Here is a 16,218-nt window from a genome sequence, read left to right as displayed (position 1 = left end):
CCCCCGAGCCCGCGGTGCTTTGTCCCCGGTGCGCCGGGGGCTGCGCAGGCTCCTGGCGCGCTGCTCTGGGCTTTCCCGCCTCTTGGGCCGCAGGCATGCGGGTAACGTTCCTCCCCTGGCGCCAGGCGTTTTGCCAGGCACGTCAAGGTTTTGCTTTGTCTTTGTTGGGCTTTTTTTTTTTTTTTGCTCCTGGCTCTCTGCTCTGGGCTTTCCCGCCTCTTGGGCCGCAGGCATGCGGGTAACGTTCCTCCCCTGGCGCCAGGCGTTTTGCCAGGCACGTCAAGGTTTTGCTTTGTCTTTGTTGGGCTTTTTTTTTTTTTTTTTCCCTTTGTCCTCCCTCCCCTCGGCTGAGCTGTGGCGCTGCTGGATAGAGCTGCAGGGATGGTCTGGTATCCGTTCAGGCTGACACGTTGTTTATGCCACGACTTTGGCATAATGTACTTGAAATAATTTAAAGAATGAGCTTAATTTAGAATGCTGGCTCAAGATGACTGTTAAAGTTAATATTTTTGTTTTATTTTGGCATACTAAGTAAATTTCTTAAAACATCTATGGTAGGATTTAGAGGGAGGGCATCCTAGTGTTACCATTGAGGGCAAAAAGACTGCAAATATGGAAGATACTTCACATTCAGCAGTAGTACTGGATCTTAAGAGACTTCCTATCAGACTTGAGTTGCACTTAAATTAATCTGTTTGAAATCGGCTCTGTAATGTGAAGAAATAACTGAAAGCAGTACTAATTCTATTTGCTCCACTCTAAAAAAATACCTTTTGAAAATACCCACTATACCTTACCTCTCTTAGTTGACATCTTGCTCAAGAAAATAAGCTAGTGCTTTTGAGGAAATAAGTAATGTATATTCCAGGAGATGGTGTGAAAGTTTCTGTTGCAGTCTGATGTTTTGTATGTAACAACCTTGTGCTTTTAATAGGTCATTTACAGAATCAAAATGGTTGAAGCAGATCGTCCTGGGAAGCTGTTCATTGGAGGCCTGAACACAGAGACTAATGAAAAAGCCCTTGAGGCTGTATTCGGCAAATATGGACGCATTGTGGAAGGTAAAAAGAAGAAAATGTTTGCTATTTTAAGATACTAAAAGCAACAGTATAGCTGTGATGACTTTTTTGGCACTGATCATCTGAAATGATAGTGCTTTCATGTCCTCTAAGAAGTTCTGAGCTTAAAAGATTAAACAAGGGTTAAGTGTTGCTGCCTCATTACAGGAAAGGGTAACATGCCTTTTATTTCTACAGTCCTTTTGATGAAAGACCGTGAAACCAACAAGTCCAGAGGATTTGCGTTTGTCACATTTGAGAGTCCAGCGGATGCAAAAGATGCTGCCAGAGATATGAATGGAAAGGTAGGAATTAAGATGAAGTATATATTGCTGTTATTACTGATCAGCAATATTGATCTTCGGGGCAAACTAGTAATAAAAGTTGGAAAGACAGTGAGTTAGAAGATCCTGGAGACAAGTCATAACTTTAAGTTAAGTGAAATGTCTGTATCTCCATGAAGCTGCAATGACTCTTTCTGGTTCTGGATTTGCCAGTAGAAAGTGGAGTCTGGCTTTCAGTCAGTTATAATGTCTTTTTTTTCTTTTTCTCAGATTGGTGGTCAAGGGCTTTATAGTAGTCAGCTTTTCATTATTTCACATCTTCTGTAATGTTTTTCTTTTTGCATATTTCAATGTAGAACTGTAAATTACACTTCAGGGAAGTGACTTACCTAAAAACTATTAATGTTTCCCTTGACATGGGTTTAATGTCACTTCGCTACTTTGCTGGAATGTTGATGGTGTTGATGCTTTATCTGGTAATCTGTGGGTAGCCCCATAATTTGTGAGTTGCATCATCAATCTGCTTGGTGTATATGAGTAGCAACTTGCCAGTTGCTGTGAAATAGCTTTGCAGTTAGCAAGCAAGTGAACTTGCTTGTTTACACTCTGCAATGCAAACAATATGAGAGGAAGTAAAAATTAAATGCATATGTAATGTCTAAAAAGAAAAGCTTGAGAATTTGGAGCAGAAGTGCCAAGATAAACACCAGAGTGATTTGTCAAAGATTGTAGGCTGTTGTGGTTGTATTGGTTCCAGTATGGGAAAAACTAGATGCACATTTGCAACTTAAAGGTCAGCACCTGCTTATCTTCATAGAGGTGCTGTCTCTTTAGGTAGTGGAAGTTGTCTTCTCAGTTAACTTGAATTTCAGACTCTGGTCTTTCATGCATAACCTGGATGGTTGTGTTAAGGTCACCCTGCTTTGACCTTTTTCTAAGCAGTGTGTCTGAGATGCCATTCATGTGAGGTGAAGAAGGCTTTACTGATTCTGGTTAACACTTGGGATTTTGGTAGCTGCTTGTCTTGTTAGTGCAAGACATTGAAGTGGAAGAAAAATGTCAGTTATTGCAGTCAGTAAGTAAAGCATAACCAATATTTGTACTTTGGGAATAAGAGAGAGCTTGCTGTAGTGTTCACAATGAACACAAATAGTAACACTTTCTTGTTTCATGTTATAGCAGACTTTCTGCTTTGTGTACTTAGTTTGTGTGTGCCTCAGGACAACTTCACGATAATATTACTTTCTTCAGAGACTTGGTTCCTTTTTAAACAAGTGAGTAGTTTTTCTCAAGGTAGAGAGCGACAAATTGGGTAATGGCTGTTCTGGACCAGCCTAAATAGTCTTAAAGGTGCTCCTTGCATCAAATTAATTTCTCAGTTGTGTAGTTTGCTCTAAGTATGAAGACCCGTTTTCTTCAGATCTTCCACACTGATTCCTCTGAAGTAGTCATTACACTGAACCCTCACCTAAGGTAATTTCAAGCACCCAGAGCTAATATCAAACTGAAAGGAGTTTGGTCACTAATCCCGAGTGTTTGTGGAGTGCAGCTTTCAAATAGAAATCTGTCTGAAAACTGACCAACTGTTCTAAATCTTGAATGTTACAGCATGTGTTTGGTCACATTGGAAACACTCAGGAAAGTAATGCTTAGAATAGTAGTTAAGTGAGATTGAATGTTTGTGGCTGAAGTAATGTCTTCGTGTTCTGGAATGCACCACCTGCATCACTGTCAAGAAATGCTGGAAAGTACTGCCTTGTGGATCATCATTCTCATGGTTTGTCTTCACCACTACAAATATAAAAATACCTCTATCTGCTTTGAAGTTTGAACAGCAAAAAGTGTGTGAAAAGGACATCTCCACTCAAGATTTGGCCCAGATTGACCTACTTAACATACCTTTAGAAGCTGTTCTTCAGAGTTCCAGTTCTGTACTGGTCTAGCTTGGTTTGACCATGGATATGAAAGATACAGATGTTCATGAGGTAGTCTCTTGTCCTTGTTTCAGAAAGCATTCTGGACAGTAAGTACTGCTTGTATCTCAAAGACTGTATTCTGGATCTGACGAGTCATACTTGGGACATGCAGTGGAAAGAGACCATTGTGATGAATCAATGTGTTTTTCTGTGCATTTGGAAATCATGGATTGGAGAGCACTTGAGAATTACAGGCACCTAAGAAGAAGCAGCAGAAGCACTCTACAGACAACAGCTTAAGCAGTCTGTGAGGATTAAGACCTGTCTGCGGGGGAAGGAGTTCTGCATCATCAGTGTTCTGCTTATTGTGTCATTCCAAAGGAATTGAAAGTTGCAGTGAGTGGAAAAGGCTGACTTAGATTCTGCAAGAGTAAACTTGGGATTTTGTTTCTTACTTTGCAAATGTTCATGAACAACATGCATCAAATGTTATGCTCATTTCTGGATGGGGGAGAGAAAGGAGTTAAATGTTGGAAAATGGGACAAGCACAGACTAGTCTTAAACTTGCTGAAGATAAATTTCTTTCCTGCAGAATGAGGTCAGGAGATGATGATTTTGGAGTGGGGGTGGAGATTTTTTCGCTTAAATTACTTTCTACAGAATTGGATCAATGTTATAATGTCTGAGCAACTGAAGAAACATTGGAAGTACTTTATCATAGCAAATTATCAGCCTTCAGTTCTTTAAAAAGAACTTTAATTGCATGGTAGTGAAGTCTACATGCCAATGTCACAAAAGTGCTCTTGCACTTACCTGGACACAAGTGTGAGTACTAAAAGTTTGTAGTAGTCATTCTGTGCAGTAGGCTGTTCTTAACATCTCTAGGTTTTAAGTCCTGAGTACAAAATGGAGAATTAAAGAGAGATATGACACTAGGGGAAACACGTGGGGTAAGCCAAAGATTTCGTTCCAATGTAGACCTGCCAAGGCAGCTGGACTGCATGAAGAGGTTGGAAACAAATCCTGCAATCCTAACAACTGTCTAAACTGTATTCATTGCAACAGAAGGTTGTCTTGCTCTAATCGAGAGAAAGTCTTTCCAGTTCTTCCGGTGAGAAGCAATCCAGGATGTAGAAGCTAAGCCTGATAAGAAATTATCTCTGGTTCTTGAATATATTTGGTGAAAAGAAGCCTGCTTGATATGCCATCAAGGAACCTACAGAAACAGTGGAGTCACTGCAGCATCAACAGTCGAACAAGCCATTGGAGAGGAAAGCCCCATGTGATGTTAGGTTGCAGTTTCGTGCAAGTGTCTGTAACAGTTTCTTTGGAATACTGGATTTCTGCCCCTCCCAAAACTTTATAAGTTCAGCTTTTCTCTTGGAACGTGGAACAGTTGCAGGACAGTCTAACCTTGTTTAAGATTCCATGGCTGACCTTGCAAAACTGTATAGGTTGTTCATGCCACATTTTATCATTGCAAATCTATTTTTAAATGACTCAGTATCTTAAATTACTTTTCTGCTTTTTAGCACCAGGGTGACTCCACTTCATGGTGCCCATATCATACTGAAAATGCTACTGTAACACTCTAAATCAAGGTTATAACAGAACTAATGAGTGTTTTGTTGACAGCTGGTGCTTTGGGCTCATTGAAAAAAAAAATTCCTTAAATGGCTTGTGTGAATTTTACATGTTCAGTGATATGAAACTTACCCTCTGACCTAAGAACCTGTAAAATGGAGTTGTCCCCTTAGCTTTAAAAGAGGACAGGTATCTTCTATTAAAAAAATCTTTGACCTAAAAAAGGAGAATTTAGAATCTTGGACATATCTTATGCAAGCAGTCTTAAAAAGGTGGTTTTGAAAGAAAGCTGAGCTTTTGCCTAGGTAAGATCCAAGGCAAAAGGAAATAGGAGGAGAAATGGCAAATAAAAATATAAAAAATACAATAATTTGGACCTAGCATGAAGGTTTTCAGAACCCATGCTAGCAGAAAGGGATGGTACTCAGGAATCAAACATGAAAATGGGGACAACAGTGGTCATGATGGCAAAGCTTGAGGCTTCAAGCCCACTGTTCCTGTTTTGAGATGGATAGCTGAGACAGATGAATGATGATGAGGAGGAAATAATGATACAAAGTAAGAAGTTCCAGTGATGAGAGATTCTAATGCTTGCACCTGGAATTTTCAACTTGTCATGCCAAAAAGTGATTTGAGGAACCTTCCATAAGTAATACACTTCTATTAAGGCAAAGCCAAGACCAGTATCTTGCCAGGATTTCTTACCATTTTTCCTAAAATGGATCAAGCTGGACCTGTGGATATACACATAGGTTTTTCCAACAGTAGCTATAAATATGTATGGTGGCAGAATACATAAGTTACTTAAGTGGATGATTTCAGAGAAGGCTTGATTTCAGTGGATCACAAAGATGCAGTGCCTAAGTAAACAACTGTCACCAGTTCAGAGTAAGACATTATTAGCTGTTGTGCTCTTGTTAATTTATTGTAGCAAAGAAGTGCAATAAGCAAAACTCTCTGCTTGTGTAATTAATTAGTTGCCCTAGCAGAGTTAAATGTCAACTGCAAAAAAGCAAATAATCCATATTTGCCAGGATAATGTGCAGTAGCCTAACTTCAGTAGAGCTTTTAATCTTGGCTCTGCTGTAATTACCAAATCTGTGGTGTCTGAAGTATTATATAAAAATGTGATTCATTAGGTTGACTCTTCAACACCTGTTCATGCTTGAGGTGTAATAATTGGCTGCAGAGTTCTGTTAATGCAGGTCTATATAGCAGAAAAATCTTAACCTTTTTTCCCACAAAAAAAAACCCACCCCACAAAGCACCTCTGCTCTGGAAAAGCAAGTAGTAGAGTAAATTTTGACAGTCACCTTTTTTGAAAACCCAGCTTGAAACAGTAGAAAAAAGGTGTGAATTCTCATACCCAGTCTGCTTTGTAGATGCTGAAATCACTTCTAAAAACTTCAGCGATCACCGTTTTATCAGGACATCAAGAAAATGTGCTAAACGGCCTCCCCATTGCCAGAAACCCCAACTGAAGCTAAGATATCTTCAGCTTAACCCTGTAACTACTGGTGCAGTCCTAGTTTGGTACAAAAGTCCTTGGCAATTGAAAGTAAATTGGAGATCATAAATCATGGTTCATTTACAGAATAAATGACATGGGGCTGCCGTAATCATTGGACACTTGTGTTTTCACTGAAAGTCTTTTCTGATGCTGCTCTGTATTTTTTTTCATCAATACCACAAGAATGAAGTACTGTAGAAATTAGGCCCACCATGCTGCTGAGTACATGGGGACTAATACTGAAGACTGAAATCAGTTCTAGAATTGCTCTAACTTTAAAAAAATGGAAGCCCTGTATTAGTGACGCAAGAGGGGCTCTTAATATAAGAAATGCAAAAGTGACTGAGCAGTAAGTAAAGCAGCTTCTTCTTTAGTCATTAGATGGGAAAGCAATTAAAGTGGAACAAGCAACCAAGCCATCCTTTGAAAGTGGTGGTAGGCGTGGGCCGCCACCCCCTCCACGAAGCAGAGGTCCTCCCAGGGGCCTTAGAGGTGCAAGAGGCGGAAGTGGCGCGAGAGGACCACCTTCAAGAGGGAGTCACTTGGGTATGTATTTACCTCTCATTATATACTTGGACAACACACAAGACAATACCATTGGAAGATGACAATAATCCTACTGGAAAAAAAAGTCAAAACAGCCAAATAGTGCACTCCTTGTTCTATATTAAAATGATGAAATATGATCTCGGCAATTTAGTCAAATTTTTGTTAGGCAAGTACACCTTAAGAAAAGGCTTTCAAATATGAAGATACCCTTCTACAACTAACACTTCACTTGACTTTTGGCTATGAAAGAAAAGCAAAACTCCTACCCTGCACGTGAGAAAGGAAGCTTTCTGGTATTCAAGTTGAAAAAGCGATTCTCTTCCACCAGGGAAAGGGAACTACTGCCTTGCATTCTTACTGGCAAGAGGTCTAAACTTAGTAAATTCTAGGACTGATCCTTCCAGATCATAGTGGGATAGGTATCTGAAGTAGAAGGATAGTATGTTACTTGATACTGGATATTCTTTAAATTAAGACCTAGCTGCTTATTCAGAGACTTCAGTATCAAAACAAAACTTGCTTAAAAGAAAAAACAAGCAGCTCCTGCAGTAAACCAGTAAAAGCTGTAATGCAGAAAAAAGCCCTGGAAATAGTGAAAACTCCTGTCTTGAATCAAGAGTGTGTAGTAGGTTCTACAGGCGGTAGTGCCTCTGTTCCTTCTCTGTAGGATCTTATCTAGTACATCCTCCCAGGTGACTCTTGTCTTCTGAGAACAGTAACTTATTGAGCATTTAAGCTGTAACTGATGGCAGATAGCAGCTGTCTTTCTCCCTTGTGTCACATGCTGTGGCTTATAAAAGACAGTTCTTGACAGGCATTTAGGCTATGTAAAATTTAATTTGGTGGGTGCTTAATCTGGCAGTAGCATTCTGGTAGTGGCCAAAACACAAGGGAAGGCCTTGATGTATAATTTTCGAAGTTTACTTCTGATCACGTAGTGGTAATAACAGTGCCTATGTTACTGTAGTTTAGGCTTTAGGGGCATACAGGTGAATATTGCAGAAATAACGAAGTTGGTTCATGGCTTACCTTCTAGGGTCTTCTCGAGGGCCACTTCCCATGAAGAGAGGTCCACCTCCACGAAGTGGAGGCCCTCCACCTAAAAGATCTGCACCTTCAGGACCAGTGCGTAGCAGTAGTATGGGAGGTAGAGGTAAGGACTTCCTGAATTACTTTGTTGCTTAGTCAGCTGTAGTACCTTAGCCTTTCTTCACAAACTGTTGAAAATAATTTATTCTAATTTAAATCTGTGGGGCAGCGTATTGTTGTTCTAATCTGTTGCTGTTTTGTAGCTGTTTGGAAAAATTGGTGTGATTCAATGAGTTGTGTTCCTGCTTGTGTTGCTTTAAAATGGTATAAGCAGAAGTATAAAGTATTATAAATGTAGGCTACAGAGGTATGTTTATATTGTTATAAACAGGCTGCTGATACTTGAGTGCCTTGAGGACTCTTCTGTGTGGCAAAATGCTAATTAGTTTAAAAATGTCAACTGTTTCTCTTAAGCTCCTGTATCACGTGGAAGGGACAGTTACGGTGGTCCTCCCCGGAGAGAACCAATGCCCTCACGAAGAGATGTCTACATGTCTCCAAGAGATGATGGCTATAGCACTAAAGACGGGTACATCTAAAAAATAATTTAGTTTGGCTTTTTTGTGTTCTTCAGAGAAGAGCTTCTAGTCCTTCAGGTTTGAGGTGTGACCTATAGCTAACATCTCAATTCTTGTTTGCAGTTACTCAAGCAGAGATTATCCCAGTTCCAGGGATACACGGGACTATGCACCACCTCCACGAGACTACGCATACCGTGACTATGGTCATTCCAGCTCACGTGACGAATACCCCTCTAGAGGATATAGGTACCTACTGTTGGATTTTTCTCCCTGTTGCTTCATTCTTGATGTGATCCTGCTGATTTGTACTAAGTCTTAGTAGTCTTTCCTCCTATAGTGATCGTGATGGATATGGTGGTGGACGTGACAGAGACTACTCGGATCACCCAAGTGGAGGCTCCTACAGAGATTCATATGACAGTTACGGTAAGAAACCATTTTGAGGATCATGTAGTAATTTGCACAAGTGTCATAAAACCTGACTTTTACTAGGTTGCTCATGTTTAGGGGGAAAGTGGCACACTTTTTTTCCCTTGCAGTGGAAGTGTTGTTGGTTATCATTTGATCATCCTTTTAAATAAGCTCTAAGCTAAAGAAGCAAAGTCTACAGTTAAGAATTGCAACTATCTCTGGAAAATGTGGCTGAGTTTCTTCTCTAAAATAACAAGCTGTTCTGGAATACCCAGTAAAGTGCCTGCCTGAATAAACACCGTCTTCATTTCTTCAGTCTTTAAATCCACTCACTGCTTGATACGCAATACCCACATAAAAATACCATTAACATGGCAGATTATATTAAGAACATCTCCATACATACAGAAGGGTAGCAGTAAACATTTAATACAGCAATTCTATAAATTCAGATTGAAATTGTGATATATAACTTATGGTGTTGCCATATTACCTGACCATTGACCCTGCAGGTAACTCACGTAGTGCTCCACCTGCACGAGGGCCCCCGCCATCTTATGGTGGAAGCAGTCGGTATGATGATTACGGCAGCACACGAGATGGATATGGAAGCCGAGAAAGTTACTCAAGCAGCAGAAGTGATGTCTACTCAAGTGGCCGTGATCGTGTTGGAAGACAAGACAGGGGTCTTCCCCCATCCATGGAGAGGGGCTACCCACCTCCTCGTGATTCTTACAGTAGTTCAAGCCGCGGAGCACCCAGAGGTGGTGGCCGTGGTGGAAGCAGATCCGATAGAGGTGGAGGCAGAAGCAGATACTAAAAACACTCTCAAACTTTTGGACCAAGACAGATTACTTCTCAAAACAAATTGAAAAGTGGAAGTTATTCTATCTTTACTACCAGAGGACTACTAAAAAGAAAAGTTGTTTTTACCTTTTTTTATTGTTGCCTGTTAAGTTTTCCCCTCCATGACTTTTATGCTTTTGTGAGGAAAAGTTAAACCAATGTTTAATTTCATTTCAAAATTGTTAACATTTCTTTCAGAAAGCAGATGTTAAATGTATAAAACTTGAGCTGTGTACTAGTGTTGTAATTTCAAAGTAAAGTTTCCCTGAAATGCCACACTTCCATCTGATTTTCCTCATGAGTGGAACAAGCAGTTCATAAATTCTTCCACACAACATCCGGCCATCTAACATGGAGATGGATTGTTCTACATGTTCAGCATCTAATTCTTAAAAGTATTGCTTGTGATTTGGAGGGTGGTGGGGATATTCCACACAAAGTTGAGTTTTGCCTAGAATTTGAAGTCAGTCACAGTGTTTCCAGTACAAAATGCCTTCAAATCCTTGTGTAAAGAAAAATGAGAGGATATTCACTTAACCCAGAAAAGCAAGTGGATAATAGTACTTTCTGCCTTCTTCCTGTTCCATGGGGAGTTTGAAAAGATCTCCCCTCCAAATCATGTACATGTAAGTCAGCTACAGAATACTGTAAAAATAAAAGAAAAATTGACCAATTCCATCAAAGAAGCTGCAAAATGATGCTTACTCACACTGTTTCAAATTTTTGCAACTCTGTAGTGTTTCACTTTTAAAGGAACATCTTTGATTCCAAAGGAGAAAATAAGATAAGCAAAGAAGTCTTTCTCTCCAACTTCTCAAAGGCTTATGGCTTCCTAAAAACAAGTGAATCTTTCAGCATTCCACAGCTGATTTAAAGCATCTAATGCCTGTGAAACAGCAAAGATGGTAAGCAAAGCAAACTAGTTTTTCAGTCTAAGTCAAAAATGAACCAAGTTACCTTCCTCTAGTACAGTAAGACAAGCTGCACATTATGGCAAGAGAAGTGCTGTTTAGATAAAAAACCAACAGAAAACAAAACCTAAAACTTCAATACATTAGAAGTTCTCCAAATTCAAGATTTCTTCTTGCATAAAAGCATATATGGCACTAATTTTGAAACTAAAGATACAGTGCAGCTCACTGTAGACAGTATTGCCAAGTAGGGTTGGGAGGGGGTATTTTTTGCCAAGTATCTTTCAGTGAAGATGCTTAATGAGGCTGCATATGCTATATTAAAACCTTGTGAAATCAGGAATTGGTTTAGATTGACAAAGCAACTCGGCAATTAGGTTTGAAGCAAGTCATTGCAAACTTGACGTTTAGTTGGATGCCTGACTCTGTTTGACACTGCGTTACAGGGATATCTAGTACATGTGGCAGAACCTGTGGCAAGTTGTTATGGCTCAGGTAAAGCCATGAAGTTGAAAAGATGCTGTTGAATATAGTAGACATGAAGACCTCCAACTAAAAAAAAAAAGCACGACCCCAAAAGCTTTGTACTTCTGTGTAGTCCTCAGTAAATTTTGTCGTTCAACTTATGGATTTAACATGGCAGTGCACCATTGAAAAGGAATGAGAATCCATAAGCCATGCAACCTGTCACTAAGCCATTCCAGTCTATTCCAAGCCAGTGAATCCTCCACCACTTAAAAGAGAAGTAGTAAAACTTGGAACAGAATAATCTGCAAACCCAAACTTGTGCCTTTTTTGAAATGGGGGGAAGCACTATAGGTTGACTTGTACCAGAAAATGTTCTGTTCTCAATTTGTTGTATCTTTTTTTAGTTGCAGGGTGATAACTTCTGGAACATACGAAGGAAGTAACGGTGGTGCATCTCTGCTGATGGTGAAGATGAGTGGTGTCTGTACCAATACATAAGGTAAGCATTAAGCTAGCATCATAGCTGGAAGGAAGATTTCTGGTGGTTCTCTGTTTATAGAATTAAAATGGATATTCTTGGTGGCTAAATGAACTGAGTATTTGAATTTTGGAGGAGGAGGTTTAAATAGGAATGACATGTTTCTCATCTGGAGAAGTTGGCCCACTTTGGACATGGCTGAATATAAAATACAATTACAGATGCCATTCAAATCATGCTGCAGAGAGTACTTTGCTTAGGAATCTTCCTAAGACCAGACTAAAAAAATCTGAATTGGAATAGTAAATGTCAATTCAAATGTTCAATCAATCTTGTTAAGTGTGAAGAATATATAATCTAATTATACTGAGCATAAGCTTTGATTAGGAAGTAGGCTCTGCAGAGGCCCTTGGATTAAATAGAAAACATGGAGGCATCTTCAGCATGATGAAAAACCTTGTAGGTCTGTTGCGTTCCATGACTTTAAAGCCTACCTTATTAAAATTTTTCAAGTATGCTTAGAAGCAGCTGTCTTTAGACTTTATGACGTAATGACCATCTCATTTTTTTTTCTCTGGTAACTTGCTGGGAAACAAAATAGTTGTAGTGGCAGTCATGTTAATAAAGGTGTTGAGAAAACTTTATAGTAAATAATTTAAAAAACAAAGACAACTTCTGATGAGTGCAAAAAGCTGTGAAAATAATATAATACAGAGTGAAGGATAAGGATAAATCACTTCCAAGGGAAATATGTAAGAAGTATGTGTACTTTTTATGTAATTTTAAAAGTATTTTTCAAAGTATTCTTTAACTGTAAGAGCATGTTTTGCTGCTAGTTTCAAATACTGCTTTTGAGAACCAACTTGGAAATGGTGAACAGAAAAAGCTGTAGTTGGTACAGTGTTGTTCATCTGACATGGTCACTGATTTCAGGGCAGTTTCATTTTGTGTGAAGGATAGATAGAGTCTGTTGCACACTCTGGTATTTGTAACCTCATTTGAATTACAGTTTATTCTTTTTAGTGTGTCAGGAACAGCAGCTAAGTGTCTATGCAATCCTTTTGTCAGAATATGCCAGGAATATTTTGTAAATGCTTTAGATAAATTGCTACTCTTGATAAAGAAGAAAAAATACAATTTAATTTCAGGGTATTGGATTGTGTTTCAGATAAAATATAACGCATCATGGATATTTTTTGTTCTAAGGGTACATAAAAAAATAAACTAAAAGCTGCTACCTGACCAGCTTTTTTTCTATCACTAGATAAAGTTTCAGCCAACGAAAGAAAACTTGTTACTTTCTCTATTTTCGCATTCCTCTTCACTGAGACTGTTGAAATATTTAAATCACAAATGCTACTGGAAACTACTGTTTGAATACTGTAAAGACTAAAAAGCCGTAACCTTTTTTTTGTTCAGAAACCACTTTTCATTCAAAAGTCGCTGTCAGTAATATGGCACCAAAGTGGACTAGGGAAATATGTGTAAAGTTAAGCTTTTCTCCCTTGCTTCCTCACCAACCTGCAAAAAATTAGCAGGATTCAGTTTCTAAATTTACCCTTTAAGGCTCATGCAAATCAGGAATCCTCTAATAAAGAGAGAAAACACTGTCTCTAAAATACAGTATCATATGTGACTTTAAAACCTTTTAACAATCATTTATGTTGTGTCAGTGTTTTAAGCTTTTTTAAAAGTCTGTGCTCTGTTAGCTTCTATTCTCTCTATTGCTGGGAAGCAGAAGGTTAATTACTCCTTGTGAGTGAAGAAGCTTCTCTTGGAAAAAATAGTGGTTTTTAGTTCAGCGTGTGTGTTTTATCACTGGTGGTAGTGGGCCATGTTGTAATTAATAAAAGTATTAAAGACAAAAGCACACTCTGCAGCTTATAAACATTTCCAAATTCTTATAAGGCATGGTGACAGTGTTACTTTAGGGAGCTGTAAAAAGAACAGCTGGCTACATGGCAGGAAAGGTAACACTAATTGTAAGAAATCAGGATGTAGTTGTACTAATTTAACAAACCATTCACCTTGATCACAAGTTTTATTTAATTAATAGCACATAATTACATGGAAGATTAGTAGCAGTGTGTATACCAGTTTATTACAGGACTCCTGAGTATGATTCTGAGATACTCAAGGGCTAGTGGGATTTTGCAGTAGGCAAGAGTTTGGAGTGGGATATGCACAGAACTTAGAGGCTTTACTTAATACTTGCTCTAAAGACAATGTTGTACAAGTGTGCATTGATATAAGTAATCCTTTGATTGGTCTGATAGTTGTAGTTAGCTTTTGGTATATTTTCATACTGTTGGGACAGATTGAATATAATCCAAATGTGTACACGTTGTCTAAATAAAAACAATCAACTCGTGATTTAACTTTCTGGTTTGTCTTTTGGTTTCTGAGAGAGTAGTAACTTGCATTTTCTTTTTCCAGTTATGGTGGCCAGAAGAAAGCAGTGCAGCAGTGGATATGCGTTGGAAAATTGAAGGATAACAAAGGGCAACTGATGAAGCTTTGCTTTTGAAAGTGGTGTTACCCAGTATTTCTTTTAGGAGGACTATGTTACCATTCAGGAATTGCCTTTGAAAGCAGCACTACTAATCTAATTTGATAAAGAAAATTTCTCAAGTGGAAGTCAGTTGCTGTCTGCCATAGCTAACCTCTTCCAAGAGTCAGGAATGAGGGCTTTTATTATCCAGTGTGCCTGAATTGGTAGATTGCACCAGAAAAATACTTTGGGGTTGTCCTTTACAGAGGGTGCTTACTGTTGATGCTGAAAACAACTTGTTTTTGATATATTTCCATCTCACGTGTATGTGGATGTGCCAATGAGAGAGGAATCCTCAGGCACCGGTTATAATGTAGAAAACTGACTTAAAATTGACAAAAGTATTAAAAGGCATTGACAGTAAAGTTTATATTGACTTCATCTGTGGTAGACATAAACTGATCTTACATAAACAGCTAACACTCGGTTTATAATGAGCAGCTAAAGAAGAAACAGAACGGATACCTTGTCTAGGGATTTAAAACTACCTTTGAGTTTTGGGATTAAAGTGTAACTTTAAACTTCAATTATGGACAGCATATTCAAGGAGTAAGTCAGCCTGTATATAGCAGATGGGCAGAATTGCAGTATTTCCCAGGGCTAATAAATTATGTTAAATGCATTATGAGGTTTGGTTTGGTGTTTGGTTTGTGGTGTTTTTTTAAAAATTAAAATACCTATTACTCAGACACTTGCATGGTAGAAAGATTACTAGTGTTACATATTAATGGAGTTTTATTGTTAAAAAGTGGTCTCTTGAGAGACTTTCTGCTAGATAATATGCCATAATATTAAGATACTCCTTTTTCAGCAGTAGTTTATAGTCTGGGTACTGCTGTTTAGGCTAGAACCATTACTTTAACTAAAATCTAATGCCAACATATGAGCTATCATGCAAAAAAAAGATTTATATGTGCCTGAAGTGCTCAATAATGAGAATGTATCACCAGTATGAATTAGCTTGTACTGACTCAGCCTTCATAATTGTAAGTCACTACTTTAAGGCATCAGCAGATTCTGCAGCAGAAAAATGGTGCAGTGGTGTTATTTGTGTTGGGTGTTTTCCCTCTATGCTGAAAAAATGAGCAAGTTACATAAAAGTGAGTGACTGAGGAGAATGAGTCTTGAATGTTTGCTGAACATCTGAATGCTATTCTTATTCCTGTTACCATGTTACTGATGTATCATCAGAGTCTTTTGATAATTGGGTGTAGACCATTCCCCCTACCTTTTTAATTTTTTTAATCCTGCTGTGCTAGATGGTCATCACTGGTGGAAGTCTGGCTGCAAATCAAAGTGTTTGTAACTTGGGGGTGGAGGTTGACTGTGCAAGAGATGATTGACAGATCATTTGATTTGTCGACAAATAACCTGAGAAGGTCTTTTCTGAGGACCAGACCAGATTCATAGCCTGGGTTTGCTGCAGGATTAATTTGTCAGGGGAGGTTGATGAACAAGCTGGAATGCTTTTAGGTGGGTCTTTTCTGAAAGAAAGATTGTCCTTGAGGTGATCAGTGAAAATGCTTTAAATTTTTGGGCTTTCTGAATATGCATGTCTCCAGATCACCCTTCCAAGCTGTTGCTAATTGTTGAAAATGGTAGTATTTTCATTTAATAGTAGTTGCAGCCATGAACACCTACGTGAGTGCAACAGCGCATGTGAAATAGTCACAAAACTAAACCTGCCTGTCTACAGGAAAAAATGTTTGCTTTAGAGGGCAGAGTGGGTGAAGTACTCTTGTGTTCAGGTTTTTAGCACTGAGTTCAGTGAAGCAGGTGTGTTAATTTTCCTATGTAGAAATACTTCTCTTGCTCTTTACATCAGAAACTAGTGTGTTCTGATGACTGAATTGGATGTCTTCTATACACAAATGATTGTCCCCAGTAGATAAGTGAGGATTGCCAGCTGACTTGCCTAGCACAGATTTGGAAAAAGCAAGCTACTAAACTTAAGACTGCAAGTGCTCACTTCTACAGAATAGTAGTCCTCATGAGAACTACAGAAAGGAAAAAACCTTCTTGTAATTGTCATAAATCGGAA

At 38.7% G+C, this 16,218-nt stretch overlaps 1 protein-coding gene across 2 annotated transcripts in view; it reads left to right on the top strand.

The window, feature by feature from the left end:
• Positions 1-10,047, top strand: part of RBMX (RNA binding motif protein, X-linked) — a 22,799-nt gene extending 12,752 nt beyond the window's left edge. The window contains exons 2-9 of one of the 2 annotated variants that reach the window (XM_009997158.1): positions 935-1,061; positions 1,257-1,363; positions 6,728-6,899; positions 7,939-8,055; positions 8,406-8,520; positions 8,633-8,758; positions 8,835-8,938; positions 9,436-10,047. In XM_009997158.1, the coding sequence (XP_009995460.1) occupies positions 953-1,061; positions 1,257-1,363; positions 6,728-6,899; positions 7,939-8,055; positions 8,406-8,520; positions 8,633-8,758; positions 8,835-8,938; positions 9,436-9,743 (1,158 nt within the window). In that variant the 5' untranslated portion in view covers positions 935-952 and the 3' untranslated portion in view covers positions 9,744-10,047. Of the gene's footprint in view, positions 1-934; positions 1,062-1,256; positions 1,364-6,727; positions 6,904-7,915; positions 8,056-8,405; positions 8,521-8,632; positions 8,759-8,834; positions 8,939-9,435 lie in introns of those variants that run through there. The other variant, XM_009997157.1, reaches the window with a different exon arrangement.
• The last annotated feature ends 6,171 nt before the right edge of the window (positions 10,048-16,218 follow it).

The sequence above is a fragment of the Chaetura pelagica genome, unplaced genomic scaffold, assembly GCF_000747805.2.
Source record: "Chaetura pelagica isolate M959 unplaced genomic scaffold, ChaPel_1.0 scaffold344, whole genome shotgun sequence".
Taxonomy (NCBI): Eukaryota; Metazoa; Chordata; class Aves; order Apodiformes; family Apodidae; genus Chaetura; species Chaetura pelagica.
Note: the sequence above shows the minus strand (reverse complement) of the source record. Positions and strands in the feature narration are given on the sequence as shown.